General features: G+C 35.6%; 1 protein-coding gene across 1 annotated transcript in view; it reads left to right on the top strand.

The window, feature by feature from the left end:
* The window catches only part of LOC145688168 (uncharacterized), a gene marked incomplete in the record, with an annotated part of 1,122,992 nt that overhangs the window by 1,088,128 nt on the left and 14,618 nt on the right, over positions 1 to 20,246 (top strand). The window contains 2 exon segments of the mRNA XM_081762009.1: positions 6,897 to 7,066; positions 17,753 to 18,009. Of these exon segments, the coding sequence (XP_081618135.1) occupies positions 6,897 to 7,066; positions 17,753 to 18,009 (427 nt within the window).

The following is a 20,246-nucleotide window of genomic DNA, read 5'->3' on the forward strand; positions in this document are numbered from 1 at the left end:
TTCACATTGTGTTGTGCTGTTTTGTGCGTCTGTTTCCATGTTTGGTGCGTCACCGGAAGTGGGTCAAAATGGGCTTCCAAGATGGGACGAAAATGACCAAGAGTTCCGTCACTATCGAATTTCGAGGTCGTTAATTTCACATAGCGTGCCCTTTTTTGCGTCTATTTCGACGTTTTGTGCGTCACTGGAAGACGGTTAAAATGGGCCTCAAAGGAGAGACGGAAATGATCCACTACTCCGCTACTACCGAATTTCGAGGTCCTTCCTTTCGTATCGACTAGTGAATTTTCGTGCCGTTTCGTGCCCCTATTTCCACGTTTTGTGCGTCACCGGAAGTGGGTCAAAATGGACTTACGAATATAACGAAACAAGTTAATGCTGTTCCGCCACCAACGAATTTGGAGGACGTTTCCTTCACATCGTTTAGTGTATATTTTGTACTGTTCTGTTCGTTTACTTCCACGTTTTGAGCATCACCAGAAAAGCGTCAAAATGGTCCATCAAAGTATGGGGAAAAAGAGCCTTTGTTCCGCCACTATCGAATTGGAAGTCGTTTCTTTCGCATAGCATAGTGCCTGTTTTGTACCGTTTTTTGCTCCTATTTCCACTTTAGTGCGTCAATGAAAATGGGTCAAAATGGCGTACAAGTATAGCGGAATAACTTAACGCTTTTCCTTCACCATCGAATGTTGAGGTCGTTAACTTCACATTTTTATGCATGATTTGTGTCGCTTTGTGCATCAGTGTAAGTGGGTCAAAATGGGCCTTGAAAGTGGGATGAATATGCCTTTTTCTGCCATACTTGTAGGTCTTCTTTGATCCACTTTCGTTGGCGCACAAAACGTGAAAATATGCGCAAAAACAAAACGTGCACTAAACAATGCGAGAAAAGCGACCTCAAAATTCGATACTGGTGGGAGAGTGGGTCATTTTTCTTCCCACATTGAATGCCCATTTTCACCCACTACCATTGATTCACAAAACATGGAAATAGGTTTACAAAACGGTAGAAAACACGCACAAGACGATGTGAAGGAAACGAGCTCGAAATCGTTCCTGACGGCACAGCGTTAACTTGTTCCGCCATGAGCTCCTTCGTGGCTAAGCGGTTAGCGTACGCGCCTTTGGCGTGGGAGACCCGGGTTCGATTCCCGGCGGGAGCTCATGTGGTTCGGATTCCACGTTAATCAGTAGGTCCACGTCTCATATAGCCTCGCTGCTGAACGGGACGCTAAACTAAAATCAACTCAACTCAACTCAACTCAACTTGTTCCGCCATATTTGTAGGATAACATTGACCCATTTCCGATGACGCACAAAACGAGGAAATAGGCGCACGAAACGACACAAAGATGGAAATTTAGCTTAATTACATGGAAATTTTAAGTTTGTAAGCTTAATTATATGGAAAATTTTAAAAATTTTTCCTTTACGTTGGTCTATTTTACGTTGATTTGGGACTCAAATTTTATTCTTTTTTTCCATTGAAAAGTATCTATAATACATCAAGGAAATAATTATCAATGATAATTATAATAATTATCTATACAGTTGAATTCATTGTAATTTAGTCCATGACAAACACTTTACCATTTCGTACTAGCTGTTATGCCCGTTCTTCGCACGGATCAAATAAAATATCAATGTAAACAAACTAAACAACGGGAGAACAATTGAGAAACATTTCTAAAATTGGATATATTTTGTGTGAATATATATCTAACAACGTACATGTATTTTCATTGATAAGGCCGATTGGGGCTGAATTTGAACGTAAACACTATCGGGGATGTCACTATACCTCTGAGCATCCCCGATAAATATGGATTCGACACACATATTGCTCATTTTTTACTACTTTTACATGTCCGGTGAACGCCCCCTCAGACCCCCTTGGTTCGAATTGTGAAAAAATCTCCTCTAGCCTTCAGCCGACACCGCGAAAACTATGAATGTGACACTAACATCTGCCATTTTCTACTACCTTTTTAGGTATCCCGGTAAAAGCCCCTATGATCCTCTGGTTCCAATTTAGAAAACACAACGCCTCTGGCCCGCAGCCGATGAGGGCTGTATTTGGAAGTCAAGGCCTGTGAAGTATCACCATTCATCTCAGCGATAGCGAAAACTATGGATTTGACACTAATACCGGTCACTTTTAAGTATATTTACATGTCTCGCAATTCCCCACCCCCGGTGACTCCCGGCTCGCATACAATGTTGGCTAAATTTGAAAATCATCGCTATTGAAAGTATCACCATTGATCTCAGCTACCGCGAAAACTACGGATTTGGCACTAATATCGGTCATTGTGGATTATTTGTACATGTCTCGTGATCCCCTTTACAATACCCCCGTTCCTTAGCTGTTGGGGGATAAATGTGAAAGTAAACGCGGTCTTGAGATTCACCATTGAGCTCAGCGACCCCGAAAACTATGGATTTGACATTAATATCGGTCATTTTCGATTATTTTTAAATGTCTCGGAACTCCTCCTCTGGTGAACCAAGGCCAGCATACAACGGTGGATGAATTTGAAAGTCATTGCTAATGGCAGTGTCACTATTGATTTCAGCAATCGCGAAAACTATGGATTTGACACTAATATCGGTCATTTTGGATTACTTTTACGTTTCGGTATCCCCCCACCCCCGTTGACCCGTGGCCCAAAGCCGAACAGGATGAATTTGGAAGTTAATGCGATCGGAGTTTTAACATTGATATCAGCGACCGCGAAAACTATGAAATCGACACTGATATCGGTCATTTTTTATTACTTTTACATGCCCCGGTAAACGCCCCCCTGAGACCCCTTGGTTCTAATTTTGTCAAAAACGCTTCGCCTTGGTGTGGGACCTGGGCCAAGGTATAGGTATCCTTAATCAAACTTTAGTAACTCTCTGTCAACTTTTTTGGTTCCCAGGCCGGTCCCGGTAAACGTTCCCCTGAGACCCCCTAGTTCTAAATTTAAAAAAATCTCTTTTTCTCGATCTGGGGCCTAGACCAAGCTACCCGTGACCAAATTTTGAAAAGTTTCGGTCCACTCGTCTGGTCCGCAGGCCGCACAAAGATAGACAGACAGACACTAACGAACTCTTTAATTTATTTATATTAGAAAGTTCAGATCCGCCCTCATGGGGGTTTCTGGCGGGGGGGGGGGGGTCGGGGGACGCGCCCCTCCCAATATTTTGAAATACGAAATATTCAATATTTTATTTTAATTTAATTTATTTAGATACTCACTAGCAGTTAGATCATTTCCTTTGATGTCCCCCTAAATTTTACATGCCAGAGACGCCAATGTCCGCCCTTATTGTAATAGAGCGGTGCTTGAGCGATTGATCGTAGAAATTCAAACTCCGATGAATGATAATTTCATAGGCTTGTTTTATTACAAGTTTAAACTCTTTAGTCAGTAGAGAAGAGGGTGTGAATCATGGGTCAGAGTTGATGACAATGGGTTTTGGTGGGTCTGTGGGTCACAGTGGGTGAGAGTGGTTCATGGCGGCGGTGGGTAAGAGTGGGTCAAGGTGGGTTGTGGGTTACGATGGGTGGTGAGTCAATTGGTCGTGACTAAAGTTTCCATTGCCCCACGCCCTCTCTGAACTACAGTGTTGAAAATTAATCAGTGAAAATCAATTGCAATTGATCAATCAATTGAAAGTAATAGCTGTGGAAATCAATTGCAATTTAATTAATTGCCAATTAATTTCAAATGCAATTGAATTACTGAATTCAATTGCAATTACTTTCCACTGCAATTACTTACAATCAATTGATAAATTGCAATTGATTTTCCATTATTAATGGCCAACTGCAATTAACAATTAAGCATTACTTAATTCAATTGTTAATTGCAATTAACAATTAAATTTACAGATTAATTGTTAATTGTTAATTCAATTGAAATTTACCCAACTCTGCAACCAAGACGGTTGATTTGGAATCTTGTTTTCATTTTACACACGTGTGTGGGTTGGTGTATATGTGACATTCGCGAATCATACAGATACCTCTTTTGTATCAGCTGTTTTTTTTTCTGAATCTGTTTTGGTTTTTAGCTATTAGATTTACTTGTGTTGGATGTGTGTTCTAATTCTGTAAATAACCTACAAATTCTGAGTGAATTATATGCCATGGCTTCTGTAAATAACTTTTTTCTTAAAAAAAAACAGAAAAAAAAGCAATTTGCCAAGCTCTCTGCTGAGAAAAAAATATGAAATTAAGGCTTAGACAAAACAAGCAAAGGGAAATTCAGAAGAGTGTTCGAAAAAAATCCGGTTTGAATTCACACGGCATCTTATGGCAGCAATGTTGTTTGCCTTAGAAATATTTCCACAATTTGTTTAATTTTTCCTAGAAAAACTGTGAATAAAGTGTATTCAATTTACATTTTCCGCACTAACACTGTCACGAACTGTCTTCAGTCTACGCTGCAGAGGAATTTGGATCACTGTCAGGGACTGGTTTGCTAGAATAAACTGTGGCAATAATGTGGGAAAATTATTTAGTGAATCTGCAATGCTTCTGAAATTAATATTAACTTTACCTCTTACGACAGCAAAATGAGACAGGCGTTTTCCCACATCGAGAAGAATTGACACTTTCAAGGAACTGAATGTTCCAAGAAACGTTATCACCATTGGTTATGTTTTCCATCGTAAACGACCTGATAATGGGAATACCAGAGTTCAGCCACCATGCATTAAATAAATTTACTCCAATCAAAGAGAGGATAATAAACTTACTTATTAAATAAGGTGACTAATCGGATAAGATATTCTGCATTACTTTCTTTTATTTTTTAAATATAATTTTATTTAATTTCACATGTCACATAGCATTTGCAACTAAAGTTACGCTGATTAGTCAATGAGTCTAGTTTATACCTAGGTATATTCTGTCTCCCATCATTCGTACTATAACACCCGAAACCACAATCCACCTGCGCCATTACGTGATAGTCACTATTGTATTGTTTCAATTTGCGTACCATAATTCAGGTTACAAACCAAATTATATAATTTTTGAATCATCTGTCGAATTTGCTTTTCGCTTTGGTTATGCGAACTGTTCCCTTGACGGATGCAACAAAATTGCACATATAAAATGTTCATGGTGTAAGGAAGCTTTTGTATGCGTCATTTCTTCATAAATCAGAAAAACAACAGTGATCAATGTTCATCTCTAACCTATCATTATTGTGAAAGTATAATGGCTAATTTTTTTGCTAACATACCCGTTAGTTCAGGGCCGTACTGGCCAGGCGGAAAACTGGGAAATTCCCTGGTGGGCCCCTGGACGGTGATTTTTATTTTTAGTAGACCCTCCACCTCATATCGTAAGTAGCGGTATATGAACAAAAAGACACACGTCACGCACTTCTCGCATACGAGAGTAAGGGAACGAAGGACGATAGCACGTCGAGTACTGGCAATACAGTCAGCTAATCCCAGACCAGCGTTGCTAGCTCATGATGTTCGAAAACAGCCTTTCACATTTTTCGTAATTCAACCCTTGAAAGGTTCCTGATTTAACACTCTGCTTTATATTTTTGTTACTATTGAAGTATTCAGCTAAATTGAAATCTCAAATGATCCTGTATCTTGAAATTAAATAATAACTTACATTTTACACTACCGTTGTTTTCCGTATAGAAATATACAGAACCGGATTAAGACCATTGATGGCCCTGGAGCGGGAAATACAAGCGATCCCCACCAAAACATTTATGACTGGTCCTCTCTCAATATGTTCAAAAAGGCCCATGAATTATATAGGAGTGTCTCATGTCGTTTTTTTTTAACTTTTATGTTGAAAATGTTTCCAGTAATTTTTAAGTTTTTGGTGCCTGCTTGGTCGTTTTCAATGAGAGCCGTAGCTAGAGATTTCGGAGCCCGGGACGAAGTTGAATTCGGCGTTCCTCTCCTCTACACTCACTTCACCAAGCTTTTTTTTATGTAGAGTGACTGGTAATTCAATGTATTCCTTCCAAAGAGATATTCTACAAATATTTTGGAACACTTTCACCTATATGAACCGGGGTCGCCAATCAATAGTTTCTGATTAATTTGCACATGTATGATTTCTTTTAAATTTGCTGGCTAACGATAGGTGCGCGATAAAGTTTTACCCTTACCCACTTCCACATACCGTAGAACAATCAAATTTTACATGTTTAATCCTGCATACCTATGTAGGTTATCTGGTAATGTACAACTTGTAACTATGCACCGTTGCTGTGTTATAGGTCCGAATGTGAAGTAGGATGTAGTGGTCCAAGATCCATTACTGCACCTCAGAAATCAGCTTGGCAAAATCGCAGAAGCAGTTGCCCCTAGAAAATGACTGCGCGGTTGAGAAGAGATTGAACGAAGATAGTGTGCGGTCAAGAGAAAACGCGAACTATAAAGGATTTCATACCCAGGGTCGTGCATCTGTCTGGCCATCATTCGAGCAGTGGACGAGTGCGTTGTTTTCCAGGAGAAAGACACCTCTTACCAGTATGCCACGCTCTGTGATTTTATGCTACTATGAGTATTATATTTTCACCTTTAAATGCCATGTGAATTAAGATTTTGTCATGTAAAAAGTTTGTTTCGAAAACTAGGAACTTGTATAACATTATGATAATAGTCGTGGAAATGTAACGTGCATTGTTTCGCACTTGAATCTGCCATTGCCAGACGAGTCTGTCATTTATTAGTAAGTTATTACAACACGTTTTGAACATGGTAGGTTTTTTACCATGAAGTTGCAATCTACTAATTTACATTACCCTACGAGTTCAGTTTGTAATTGTGTCTTAATACAAATTGAATTCGTTTTTGTTAATACAAATTGAATTCGTTTTCAATGTTATATAATATTTATTCATTGACTTATTCATTTTCAGCGAAAATAGAACCACAGCTAATTAAAAGTTATTCTGAGGAAAACTGGCAGAAGATTTTAAGTAACTGCGAAACTACAAACGTCTTGCTGTTATATTCAAGAGATTCGCCTCAATTTCTTCATGTTATGGAGTCATTCAAAAATCTTCTGCAAAAAATTGGTAAATTTAAAGTAAGTCCCGTATAATCGCTTTCGCCGCTTATCAATGTGTTGTACAGTATTGCATGTATGTAGATATAGTATACAACGTAATTTCAGGGCTCCGGTTAGATTATTTTCAGTTCATAGCTCATCCTGTATACTCACCAGTGGCGGCTAATGTTAGTGTTGCAGCGTTGCGCAATGATCAAAGTATTTCAAGAAAAAAAAATATTAGCAGTAGTAGTAAAGAACAGGAAAAAAATCACTTTCAATACTCCCATATATACTTTAAATAACAAACTTCTTACTTCCATAACTCTAAAATTCATTTATCTGTTTTAAAAAGCGAGAAGCAATCCGTCACAGCCTCTCATTGATACTGTGTTGCAGCGAGCATACAACGACCAGATTTCTACAGCGCGGCAATTGGAGCAAATGTTAAGTCTCCTTTCCCCTATCTCAGAAGTTAAGACTCTGGTCGTTGCAGTGCTTCTGCAATGCGGCACGGTTTCTAGTGAAAGGTAATGTATTTCGCGCTAAATAAGATTTCTGAATTTTATTTCACTACCAACTAACATATGGAATTTATAATTATGCATTCATATGTTTAAATTACGGAACTATACTGAAACAAACCAATATAATGACAATTTAAAAAAGGTGATTGCAGAATTACAAAATAAGAAAGAAAATATGTAGTAAAGTAGAAAGCAAATGAAAGTAAACACGCATTTACAAGTTAATTCCTAGCTTATATGCATAATGAATGCTTCTTGTAAGTCATTTGTGAACCAAATATAGATCAATAAGTCAATACCTACAGAATTCCCCTTTTGTGGATAGTATTTTAGTATATACATATTTATTTTATAAAATAAATATATTTTATGCTCTTGATAACTTTCCACATAAAACTGTATGATGAGAAACGCCACATTGAATTTGGGATTAGTTAGCATTGCTCAGGGACGCAGCCACGAGGGGGTCCACCGGGTGAGGACCTCCCAAAAATTTTGAAACTCGACTAACATTTGTAGACTTTCTTAACGAATTATACTTGTTTAACAGAGAAATGATTGATGTAGGGTAAATATTTTGTTTTACTCCTCATCATGTACTCTTTTTTTTTTCGTATAAAAAATTTCACTCTATCATTTTTTTTTCTAAAAACCTATAGCTGACAGTAAAGAATTGTTATCATCTTTTCGGATACAGAATAAGACACGTTGGATATTACTAGAGATGCAAAGGCTCGGAAAAAAAACCGGCTTTTTTGGGAAAAAAACTCGGTTTTTTCTGCTTTGCTTTTTTGCTTCGGAAATTTTGGGCTTTTTTTCAAAATACTGCTTTAAATTGATAAAACAGACTTTGTATCGCTTCTCTATAACACAAAAAATCATTTAATTAGTGGTTGATGCTGATATTAATATAAAACATCGAAAATAAACTATGAATTTCGAAAAAAATATTTCAAACAATTTTTCTTCAACACATTTACATTATGAATTCCACAGGATTAACCAATGTATATAATAAGAATTTTTTAACCTCCTATATACAAAAGTAAGCAGAGTTGCCAAGAACCGTGGTTGTTTTTGAAAATGCCAAAAACCCGTTTTTGGGGGATGTTTAAACCAGGCTTTTTTGGTTTAAACCAGGCTTTTTTGACTTAGATTTTTTGCTTTATGTATTTATATTACATATTCACAGAAATAGCCTGTTTGTTTCGCCTTGATGTTATTATGCAACAGCGGGGTTATGCCGGAAAAACTCCCATAAGCTTAAAGAAGTGCGGTCAGTAAATTTCTTAAGTTGAGAATCTCCCGCCCTAGCCATTGGGAAAATCCCGTCATTACTTGAAATGTAAGACAATAACGGGAAAATTTTGTTATTGCTTTGCATGTAAAATTTAAAGGTCAACGTACCATAATCAGTACGCTAAAACTGAGGTATTAAATTACAAATTTAGTACCGGTACTTAGATATCATTGAAAGTCCAATCCAAGCTAATGTTGGAAGCTACGTAGGCAATCGATAAATTTTGCCAATTTCTATCAATATTGGCTTCTTTATAAAACAACACGCATTTAGGCATGTAGAAATATACAATTTGGTTTGTTTTGTATATTTAGGCTTAACATCCTTACGAAATACCGAGGTTATCAAGGAGAAGACTTTCGCTTAAACTGACATCCGAACCGCTACTTGGGTTACGCATGAAAGAAGGATTGTGGTTCGACCGAGAATTGAACATGGGACACCTTGATTAAAAGGTGAAAGGGAAATAAAACTATTGCAGGTAGTTTGATATCTGGAAACGTTACCATGAAGTTCACACGATTCGCATTTTTCATTCTTTTTATTTTTGTGGTTTAAACCAGTTATTAAAAAAAAAAGTTGGTGTAAATCAGCCAACCCTAAAAGTAAACACTTCTTTTTAAAGAATACACAAATAACTAGCAAAATAGTATGTAGTATTTTTACTTTAAAATATTCCATACCCTCTTTTTGAAACAAAATAAAATTAAAATAAAACATAAGAGAAATACTTAGATTTATATGATACACTTAAAGGCTGCACATCTAGAGCTTTTGGTTCTGTATATTCTTGAAATTCTACAGTTAAATTTTATAGAACCACCATCACAGTTTATCCAATCCTCAAGTTTTCTGAATTTTTAACAAGAGGGATTCATATCATTACGGAACTCCCCCCCCCCCAAAAAAAAAAAGACTACGGAAGATATTTAAGTTAAGCTAAATACAACTGCACAACAAACATGACTGAGTGATTAGCTTTTGCGCTTCTATCGGGAAGTCCGGGATTCAACCAGCATTCGACCATTCTGACAAAGCTTTTCTTCATTCCATCTGTGAATGTAGAAATAGTGCGTGTACTGTGAGTTGGGCGACTTACCTTTTTATTGTTTTTAAATCGTTATTATTACTAATTACCAGCAGTGACAGTTTTGCGAAGGTTAGGGGGGCGGTCTTTCGGACTGAAGCCCGTTCCCCAAAGTTACGGAATGTCTGCAACAAACGAAATATCTATTATTTATGCCTTTACTCATAAACTTTAAGCTCCCGTCAAATAAAAATTACGAATGTTAAAAAAAAAACTAAACATTAGTAAGAAACCCTTCCCAAAATACTTTTCTAAATCCGCCACTGATTCTCAGTATAAAATGATTTTTAAAGTTGTATCCGGAAGATTATTGCTAAACATATAAACGAAACGAAATATTAGTTATGCCTGCACTCATAAACTTCAAGCACTTCCCAAATAAAATTAGGACTTTTTAGGAAACGAAACAATCAGAAAAAAACCCTCCTAAAGTACTTTTCTAAATCCGCTACTGATTATTTGTATAAATTGGTATTCAAGGTTGTGTCCGGAAAATTATTGCTAAATCACTTCACAGCTACAGTATAACAGAAATGTGGAAGTACGGTTTGACGGATATATTGAAAACCGTACGCTTTTACGGATAAATAGAAAAACGGGCAAGTTTAACTTTTGCGCTAGAAGCTAGAGTACTAAAAGCTCTTAGAAATGAAACACGGATGACAAACTAGAGAAGAAAAAAGATGTCGATAACTCAAAAGTTAAAATAAAGTTAAATAGCCTCTAAAATTACCCTCAAATACTACATTCTTCATGTTAGCTTTAATTCGTAAAACATGTGCTCCATCCATCTTGATGGTGAATTTCAGAGCGAAATATCACATTCAGGTCATGGAATTTTTATCTAACTATAGAATATACTATAAGAAAGCTATTTAGATAGAAAAATCATGAAGTTGAAAAAAGCCAAAATTTCCAAAATTCTCGTTTTTTTTTTTAAAAAAAAACGGCTTTTTATGTGAAAAAAAAACATCGATTCAAAAAAGCCGGCTTTTTTGCATCTCTAGATATTACATAGACGTATTGGATCTCTTCCAATACTCTGGATCCCTCCCAGCAAACGTTTCTGGGTGTAGAACTGGCAATGCTGTTTGTTTTGACGTTCTTTGACTTTTGATCCTTTTACATGCTGATTCCACATTTGACGGGTTTCAAAGTTTGCTTTCCAGAACTAACTACATTGATAAGAACTGGTTCGCCTTGCATGGGAGTATTGTGTTAATGGTGCATTGCTTATAACCAAGACGGATGATTTGGAATGTAGTTTCTCATTTACGCACATGTGTGTGTGTGTGGTGGTGGTGTATGTATGACATTTGCAATTCATATACCTTTTTTTTTTTTTTTTTTTTTTGAATCAGCTGTTTGGTTTTTAATTATTAGATTTAGTTGCATTGTGTGTGCTCTATTTCTGTAAACAACCTACAAATTGTGAATGAATTGTATATCGTGACTTCTGTAAATAACTTACTGAAAAAAAAGAAGCTGTTTACTCAGCTCTCCAGTGGAAAGACTTGTAATTGAGGCTTAGACAAAACAAAGGGCAATTCATTCAGGAGAATGTTTGAAAAAATCCGGTTTAAATTCACAGAACATTCTTTTATGGCACAGATGCATTTAAAGTTATGCTGATTAGTCAATATGTCCAGTTTATACCTTCTGTCTCCGATCGTTCGTACTGCAACACCCGAAACAACAATCCACAGGTTGCCACTGATATCCACTACAATAAAACAAAACAAACTATTTGCTTTTAACAATATTAAGACTATTTTCTAAAGTAAATTTGTAAAACTGTTTTTAACATGTATTGCCTTTGTCTCAAACATCGTTATCTCCATAGTATGTCCTGGCAAGGCATAGATAAGCATAGCTTTACATGAGCACAATTAAAAAAAAAATAAATGCACTATTAATCCTTTCAGCGGATACTTTCACAATTTTGAATGCTACTTTCATTTGTCAGAAAATGCCAATCAAAGTCTGTGAGTGTCTGAATAATAAATTGTCAGGTAGTGAATTGCCATCTGTTGAGTATATTTGAAATCACAATATTTATAAGTAGTGTATTCTGCATTCACAATTGTGAGGGTATCTGCTGAAAGGGTTAAGTTACATTTTTTACTGACATGCTCTGAACTTGTTGAAACATACAGTAATCAAAATTTTCCGTATGAAATTGTACGTGATTTGTGATTCTGATATATGTGAACGATTTTTCTGTAGTATTGATTCCAAGTGCTTGAATTTCGTCGTTATTACCACCTCTTCTTCGTCCAGTTGTATGTTTTATTACAATTTTGCTGAGTGAGCGAAGCAAATTTTCTGTCTTCATTTTGCTAATTCTAAGCTTGTTGCTCCCTAATGCTCCTCTTCTGACGCAACTAAATTAATATAGACGAAATAAAAAAAAATGTAATAACATTTTGTAAGCTTGAGCCATTGCATGAGAAATCCTCATGGAAAAGCTTTTAGACTCTCCGATAGTGGGAGCACTATACTCACTTTGCTAAGAAAGCTTTCATCTGCAGTTAGACAAAATATTACATGAGTGTGCAGTCACCGAATTTCCAGCAAATCTCAACTACCGGGATCTAGTTTGACTTTCCATACTAGACCCTTGATAAAACGGGTGAATATGGGAATATGTGATCATACGTGAATTTTAATGAATATGTAGTCACTGCTACAAAAACAACAACAACAACAAATGCTAAGAAAATTTAATAACTTAATAAGTTATGTGGCATACAAGGCAAATGTAATGATGAATCAGTTATATATATATATATATATATATATATATATATATATATATATATATATATATATATATATATATATATATTAGGGTGGAGTGAAAAGAGGTCAAAATTTTTTTTTTTCGAAATTCGATTTTGGATAAGGAGCAAGTTGCATCATATCGTAGTACTTTACCATGGAAAATTTCAATACTCTAAAATAATTTTTAGCCGGGGCGCAAAGTGCCTTAAGTTTGATAGATTTTGTAAATAAGTGAAAAGAGGTCAATTTTTAAAAAAATCTAAATTCGAATTCGGATATGGGGCAAAAGTTGCATAATATCGTAGTACTTTACCACGGAAAATTATAATTCTTTAAAACATTATTTTAGTTGGGGCGTTACGGCCTTAAGTTTCATAGATTCTGTAAACAAATACATGTTTATTGGGTATTTATGTAATTATTAGGCAGCTCTTCGCTTGAAGTAGACTGTAATTTGAGGATGTTAAGATTCATCGTAGTGTCCGGATGAATTTCTAAAGCTACCGAAGTTCATATTCAATGTTACAGGCTACATCACTAAGAGGTGGCTGCCGTCAAGTTCAATCCCACCCGCCCGCCAACATTAGATTGAATGTTTCATAAGTTTCATTCACGTCTTCGTGCAAAATACTGCCACTGTGTATCGAAAGTAACCATGTATCTTCTCGAGTCAGTTTTGGAACAAATAAGGAAATCTCTCTCTCGAGCCACACATACTTAAAGAAGCTTCACTAATTATTTTCATTAATCTTACCACTGCTTGCATATGACATGGTAACTCTGGGATATCAACACATGCATTTTTTGAAGAGCAAATTTCTTGAAATTTGCTATCTGTCACATGAGTCAGTATCGGTGGTTCTGTTATGTTACACTGATTTCAGTTTGAAACTTCTGTGTAAATTATAGCCACGAAGTTTAATACTGGCAATTGGAAGAAACGAATTTCAAAAGGTTTACACTGTTTTCTGGATTGGAGGATTTTATCGGCAGCAAGGATTCGTGTAGCTGATCTGTCGTCACCAATCATGGCAATGAAATATTCTAAAGATACGCGTGGAATGCATTTCTGAAAATGATTTTATTGACAGAAGTCTTGTATGGTTCTTGCAAACATTCGTGAAAGTATTGTGTTCAAAAACAAATATTTAACTCCGTATTTGACAAGATGTTTCAGTTTGATGTTGAACCAAACTGGTGCATATACTTTTACCACGAACTTTGCAAGAGCTTTGAGCTCCTCTGAAGGATTTGGCATTGATTTATATACACACAAAAGTCTGTAAGCCATTGTTAACCAGAGATTTATAAATAGGGCCAGAGAAAGTGTAAGAACCAGTAGTTATATCATCGATTTCTTTTAGTTAATGACAAAGTGGTAGTTCAATGAAATGCAATAAGCATATCCCCAACTGCAAGAGCCTCCCTAAATGCTTTTCGAGCATTCTTAATCACTTCTTCTTTTGACTCAACATTAGTATTAGTGCCATCACAGACGATAGGTACCACATCTCATAGGTCCACATTATTTTCTTGTATTTCGCAGCAGATGGAACTAGCAACATTCTTTGATGATGCTGATCTGGTCAAAGAGGCTGGGAAAATTGTTACGTGGTTCTTCAAGGATACAATAATGTTCTTCCATCTTCATATCTATGTGACTTTCGGACATCACGAGTGTTTGATCTTTCTTCCCATCAAAATAGATTGCAAGAGGTTTCACTTTATTAACAGCCGGTTTAGTTTTTACACTTTTCGATTCTCTTTGTATTTTACTTCTGTCAATTATGTTTTGCGACTCTCTGGACTCACAATATTAAACTCTCCCAAAACTGCAGTAGCAATTGCTGCAATTTTTCTTGTAGTCACGGTGGTTTTCTCCTTCAATTTTGCTAATTTTGGTAAAAATTTTCTCATTTTCGTGCATCCAATCTGTGATTGTTTTCTTGTCTTCTTCAAAGAATACTTCCAACTAAAATCAGGATCTCCTCCAGCTTCAACATGTTCTTTATCGCCTTCCTTTCTTGTTTCCGAAGATGAAGAGGAATCTGAAGATTGATAATGTAACTGGTAGGATATAATACTCTTTGGTTAAAAGCTTCACCGTAAGATCGCTTGTTGGCTTTCCTTTCTTCTCTTTTCTTCAATTTCTTTGTTCAAGTAACTTCAATATAACCGAGTATCATTTTTTTTTACTCACCACCCAGCGACGCAACTAGCCTAGTTGTCGCCCAAGGCAAGAACTCGGTTAGCCTCCCTTCCTCCTGACCAACCAACCAAAACGCTCCCCAACTATAACTGATATCGGCATCATACAGTAGTTTTCCTATTCCATTTTTTCAAGTGGTAAAGCTTGACTTCAAAATTGCAGTACACACTGTTTTTAGTACAAGATAAACACCAAAACTAATTAGTATCTGATTGACAAATAATTTGAGAGTAGCAAGCTTGACATATTCTATAGACTTATCATAATAACAGTAAATCAAAATGTTTCTGGAATTATATCGGGGCGTGTGTATGTGTAGAATGAATCAACAATATGTTGCTTTAGAATAAAATATTTAATTATGACAAACAGTCAAACTGTTGTCTCAAGTATTATACACGGACATTTTGCAAATCTCTTAAATCGAGAAGTTAAATGAAAACACAAAAAGCTGGAACTAAATTTAACTTTTCATGCTTCTTGGCTGCAAAGGTTTTTTACAATGTCCTCAAATGATTGATTTGAAGCTCAAAAGATAATTTATGCTCTATGGATATGATCCTAAGTTGTCCTGATAAATTTCTAAGGTGTTCTTTTATTTTTAGTTGCTAAAATTTATGTCCTTGCCTTATAGTGAAAATAAATATTTGCCAAGTTTGTGTCCTCCATTTCGGCGCCTGGAGCACCAGCCCCATTTGCCCCTCTTAGTTCATCACTGTCACCACCCACCAGACTATCATACTACTGACAACACTGCCAACCAGTTCATTATAGGATATCAGAAGAAAACTGTTATCAAATAGCAAAAAAAAAAAAAAAAAAAAAAAGCATCTTTATGACAAAGTCGCAAAATGCTTATAGTTGATCACTTTTCTTCTTATTATTCCCAAATTTCAGGGCCATTGCGCCTCGGATAAAATTAATTTTAGAGAATTAAAAATTCTTGTTGCTATTTACTGATACAGGATGCTTCTTTTGCCCTGTATCAACAATACAAATTACAGTGTATTTTCAGCGAAGATTTGCTAAATATTTACATAGTAAATGAAAAATAATTAGCAAAATCTAAAATTTAAGGCCTCTTGCGCCCCGCTAAAAATTATTTTAGAGAATTGAAATTTTCTATGGTACTACGATATGTTGCAACTTTTGCCCCCTATCCAAATTCGAATTTCGAAAAAATATTTTTCTCTCCACCCTAATATATATATAGGGTGTTAATGAACTAAACCGGCAAACTGTAAGGGGTGACTCCTTGCATCAAAATAAGATAAAAAAGTTCATATAGACCTATGACGAAAACTGCATCATTTCAGAGCTGGACTCCGTGGTGAAGCACTCACTTCTGGTGCGTGGTCTCCCTGGTTCGACCCAGCTCGCTCCAAGTAAACTTTGTACTGGATAAACACAGTATGTGTGGGCTTTGTTGGGTTTCTATAGTTTCTCCCTATTTATTTTTCATTCCGCAATTTCATTCACCAACACAATCACCGTTTCCTCAAGCCTCGGTGTATAATGGTGGAACGTTGAACTACAAATTTTGTTTTGTTTTATTTTAACTTGACAATAACATAATTCATAAACTAATAAAAATACGATCTTCGATCCCCGGCCTGTACGAAACGAAGTTCTGTATTTATTTTATTCTTCTTCTTTGATTTGTACTAAAACGCATAGCACTCATGGTCCAATAGAATAACCTGTTTACTAGGATCGCGCTAGTGGGCTTTGTAAGATTCCAATGTTGATAAGTTCTGTGTCCGCCGGATTCTCCGTATGATCAGTCATACATTTTGAACGAAAGTTAGTTTTCTTTTTGTCTTTTTTGTTATATATAACTAGAGCAATTACCTAAAGTCGGTTCGTTAATGCCCGTTAATGCCATTTTGCTCGCTCGCAGGATTATTTTCGATAGATCACGTTAAAGCTCCGATTCGCTAACATTGATTCCTCCACTAAGCGACTCTAATGACAGGTGGCGCTGATAACAACTGCTTGCTTCTCCCGCGCAACTGTCATTGTCAGCAAATCTCACAGTTGATTGTATACGCTTGGGGTTGTGTACGTTATGTTTTTTTTTTTTTGTGTGTGTGTGTGTGTGTGTGTGTGTATTATTAGATATTTGTTAACATGGATAGTTTGATTTCAGATTTACTAGAAATGTAGGTTTATAGGCAATAAACAAATGTAAGGTTTATTTTTACGTTGGTAGTTCTTTTAGTTGGTAGCTCACAGTAGGATTTAAGAACGGTACTGTAGCTCAGACACTTCACAATTTTGGCGACCACTGATTAATATAATCAATCTGTTAACAAATTTACGGGTAACGGTAACTTTAACGCTGAACATGTCCCATTTTCTACTATTGAAACAATGATGTATAATTATAGAATGATAAAAGTTACATATCGCGCCTTTAGATGACAGGAAACATTATTTAGCGATTCATATCTTCTGGACAAAATTGGAACTTCTAGTCATCCTACTCCTCTTCCTCCTCCTCCTCCTCCTCATTATTATTATTATTATTATTATTATTATTATTATTATTATTATTATTATTATTATTCTGTTGTTGTCTTCAACAGAGTTTATTAATTATTTTTTTTATTATTTAATGTAAATACCTTAGAATATGTATATTTGATATACTTCATACTTATTATTACGAATTAATGAGGATAAATACTTAAAAATCAGAAAATATTTGGTAGTAAAATAGGAGAAATTACATTTTCCGTTCTTAAAATTCATTTGATGCACTTCTAATTTTTATGTACCATTTTATATTATTTTTCTTTCTTGCCTTCATTTATAGGTACATGATTGTTTAGATTTAGAAACTATTGGACCTAATATGACAGGTTGGTTGACGCAGCATTTGAATTCTCCGGACTGTAAAGTGATTCTAATTGTGTCAGAAGGAGCAGTGAAACGACAAAAAGCCCTGTTAAACAATATAAAGCTTATGTTTGCTAAACCTCATTGTTTGGATCCGTTATTCACGTACGCCTTAAGACAGATTCATGATAATCCATCACTGTCTGAAAACTACAACAAAATTTATAGTGTAAGGTAAGTGAAATAAAAATAAATACACTAGCTAAGAGAAAAGTAGCATGTACAATGTCATATTATACTTGTTAATTCCGCCCTCTGGCACGACTTGGCAACGCTGGAGAGTAAACATAGGCATTGATTGGAAATTTGCAATTTTAAGCTCCGCCCAATACTCCTTTAAAGGCTATGTCTAATACAATAAACTGCCTATAAGAGCAATTTGTACTATATTTGATAACGTTTAAAAAATAATGGCGGCCATAATACCCAGTGGTAACGCTGATAATAAATATAGTGTAAAAATTATTTCTAAATGCGCTAATTTATGTGACATATATATTAGTTCTGAAAATAATAGCGAGGTGTTATAAAATATATTTAAGGTTTATTTCCCTCTACTTTTGCCCCTAACTCCCTAGTAAGCATACAAATCGAAGTACATTGTTTGATAGAGTTTCCATAAGGTGGGCAAGTTTTCAGCATGAAATTTCTATTAATACAATATATAGTTTCTTAGTTCATTATGATTTCAATCGATGTTACACTTTCTGTAAATGTTACATTTAATTATTACTTGAGGGTCTGTAGGTGCGTTTCCTTCATAATAATTGACAAAGTTGTTTTCAATTATCTCATTAAGTTCCGCAAACTTGTGATAATCATTTAATTAAGGCTGCTAGAGTATAAAATATAAAGTCCATGCCCAGTCCTTGCCCAGTCCTACGAGGGTCCCATTAATTTGTTATGTGATTGTGAAACATCAATTAAATATTTATTTTATCATTAGGTATATTGAAAACCGACTCTTAATTTTGCTAAACAATCAGAGAGGCAAATTTGGAAATTATCCATTTAAGCATTTCTTTATAGATACAGTATGTTCTAATAGAACTTTATTTTATTGTGAGATTCGCACGATCTTACACAACGAGCTTCATTTACCGACATAAGTGAACGCAAATATATAAAAAAAGAAAAGAAAACAGGGATTGCTTCTTTTAAGTTTTTTAATCATTACTTGTGATTTCAAAAAGACAGAAGTGTAGAGATCCCGGGGCAAACCCAACTCTGCAGCATTTCGGTCTGACTTGTGTACTAAGTCTGATCCACTCCAAATTTTGTTACTAGTATCTTACTCAGCTACTAATATCTAAGTTTCTCAACTTCTTGATAGCTCCTTCGTGGCTAAGCGATTAGCGTACGCGCCAATGGCGTGGGACACCAGAGTTCGATTCCCTGCGGGAGGTCATGTGGTTTGGATGGCACGTTAATCGGTAGGTCAAAGTCTCATATAGCCTCTGCTGAAAGGGACGTTAGACTCAAAACCAACTCAACTCTCTTCATCTCGGTTATCAGTTGCCAAAGCAGTTGTCATATATATATATATATATATATATATATATATACAAGGTGTTTGAGACAACGAATATAGATTATAGAAACTAGTATAGATTAATTATTCAATTTAAATTAATTTAGAAACTGGAACAAAGCCCACTTTGATCAATATAATTTTGTTGTATGCGTGTTTGACTAAGAAAGTTCATGAATGCTAGTAGCTGGCTGGTGTTTTTTTTTTTCTTATTTATGTAGATTTTTTGTGTGTGTGATTGTTGTATTGTTGTCTTCAGAAGAGTATTTCTTCATTTGTGGTAAGAAACTGTTGAAAGTTTGGTAAGATTGTGGTTTGTGGCTGAGAATATACCTGGAGAAAATTGTTGGGATAATATTTTGTTCTGTATTTTATTTAAATGTTTGATTTAACATGTGGAAATATTTTAGGTTTACCAGCAGTTTGTGTATTTTTTTCTATAGGTTTGAGATAAGCTATTTCGGATATTTATGGAATAAAAGTACATTATTTACATTTAAAATGATATATGATAAGTGCATGGCAATCTGCTCTTTCGTTTGCATTTGCCGTTAATCAGAATGCCTAGAACAGTGACGACGCCAGCTTATTTTTTTCGGGGGGCAAGCAGAAAGAGATATATTTTTTGGGGGAAAGCTATTTTGTACAGACTGCTCAATAAGTTTTTTACACCCGAGCTAAATGGGTGTAACAATGCAAGCTGTTAGGATATTTAAGATTATAACCCAATATCCTCATCACGAATGCGGCAACAGTGCTTCTCACGTGAATTACCATGATTGCTGCGTAACTGCGATGTGACTCCCCGTGACTGTAGAAAATAAATTATGTTCGCTGACCAGTTCATTTTCTTGCCTTTCCGTGTTTGGTGAACAACAAT

This window comes from Thermobia domestica, chromosome 6 (genome assembly GCF_964235325.1).
Source record: "Thermobia domestica chromosome 6, izTheDome1.hap1.1, whole genome shotgun sequence".
Classification (NCBI taxonomy): domain Eukaryota; kingdom Metazoa; phylum Arthropoda; class Insecta; order Zygentoma; family Lepismatidae; genus Thermobia; species Thermobia domestica.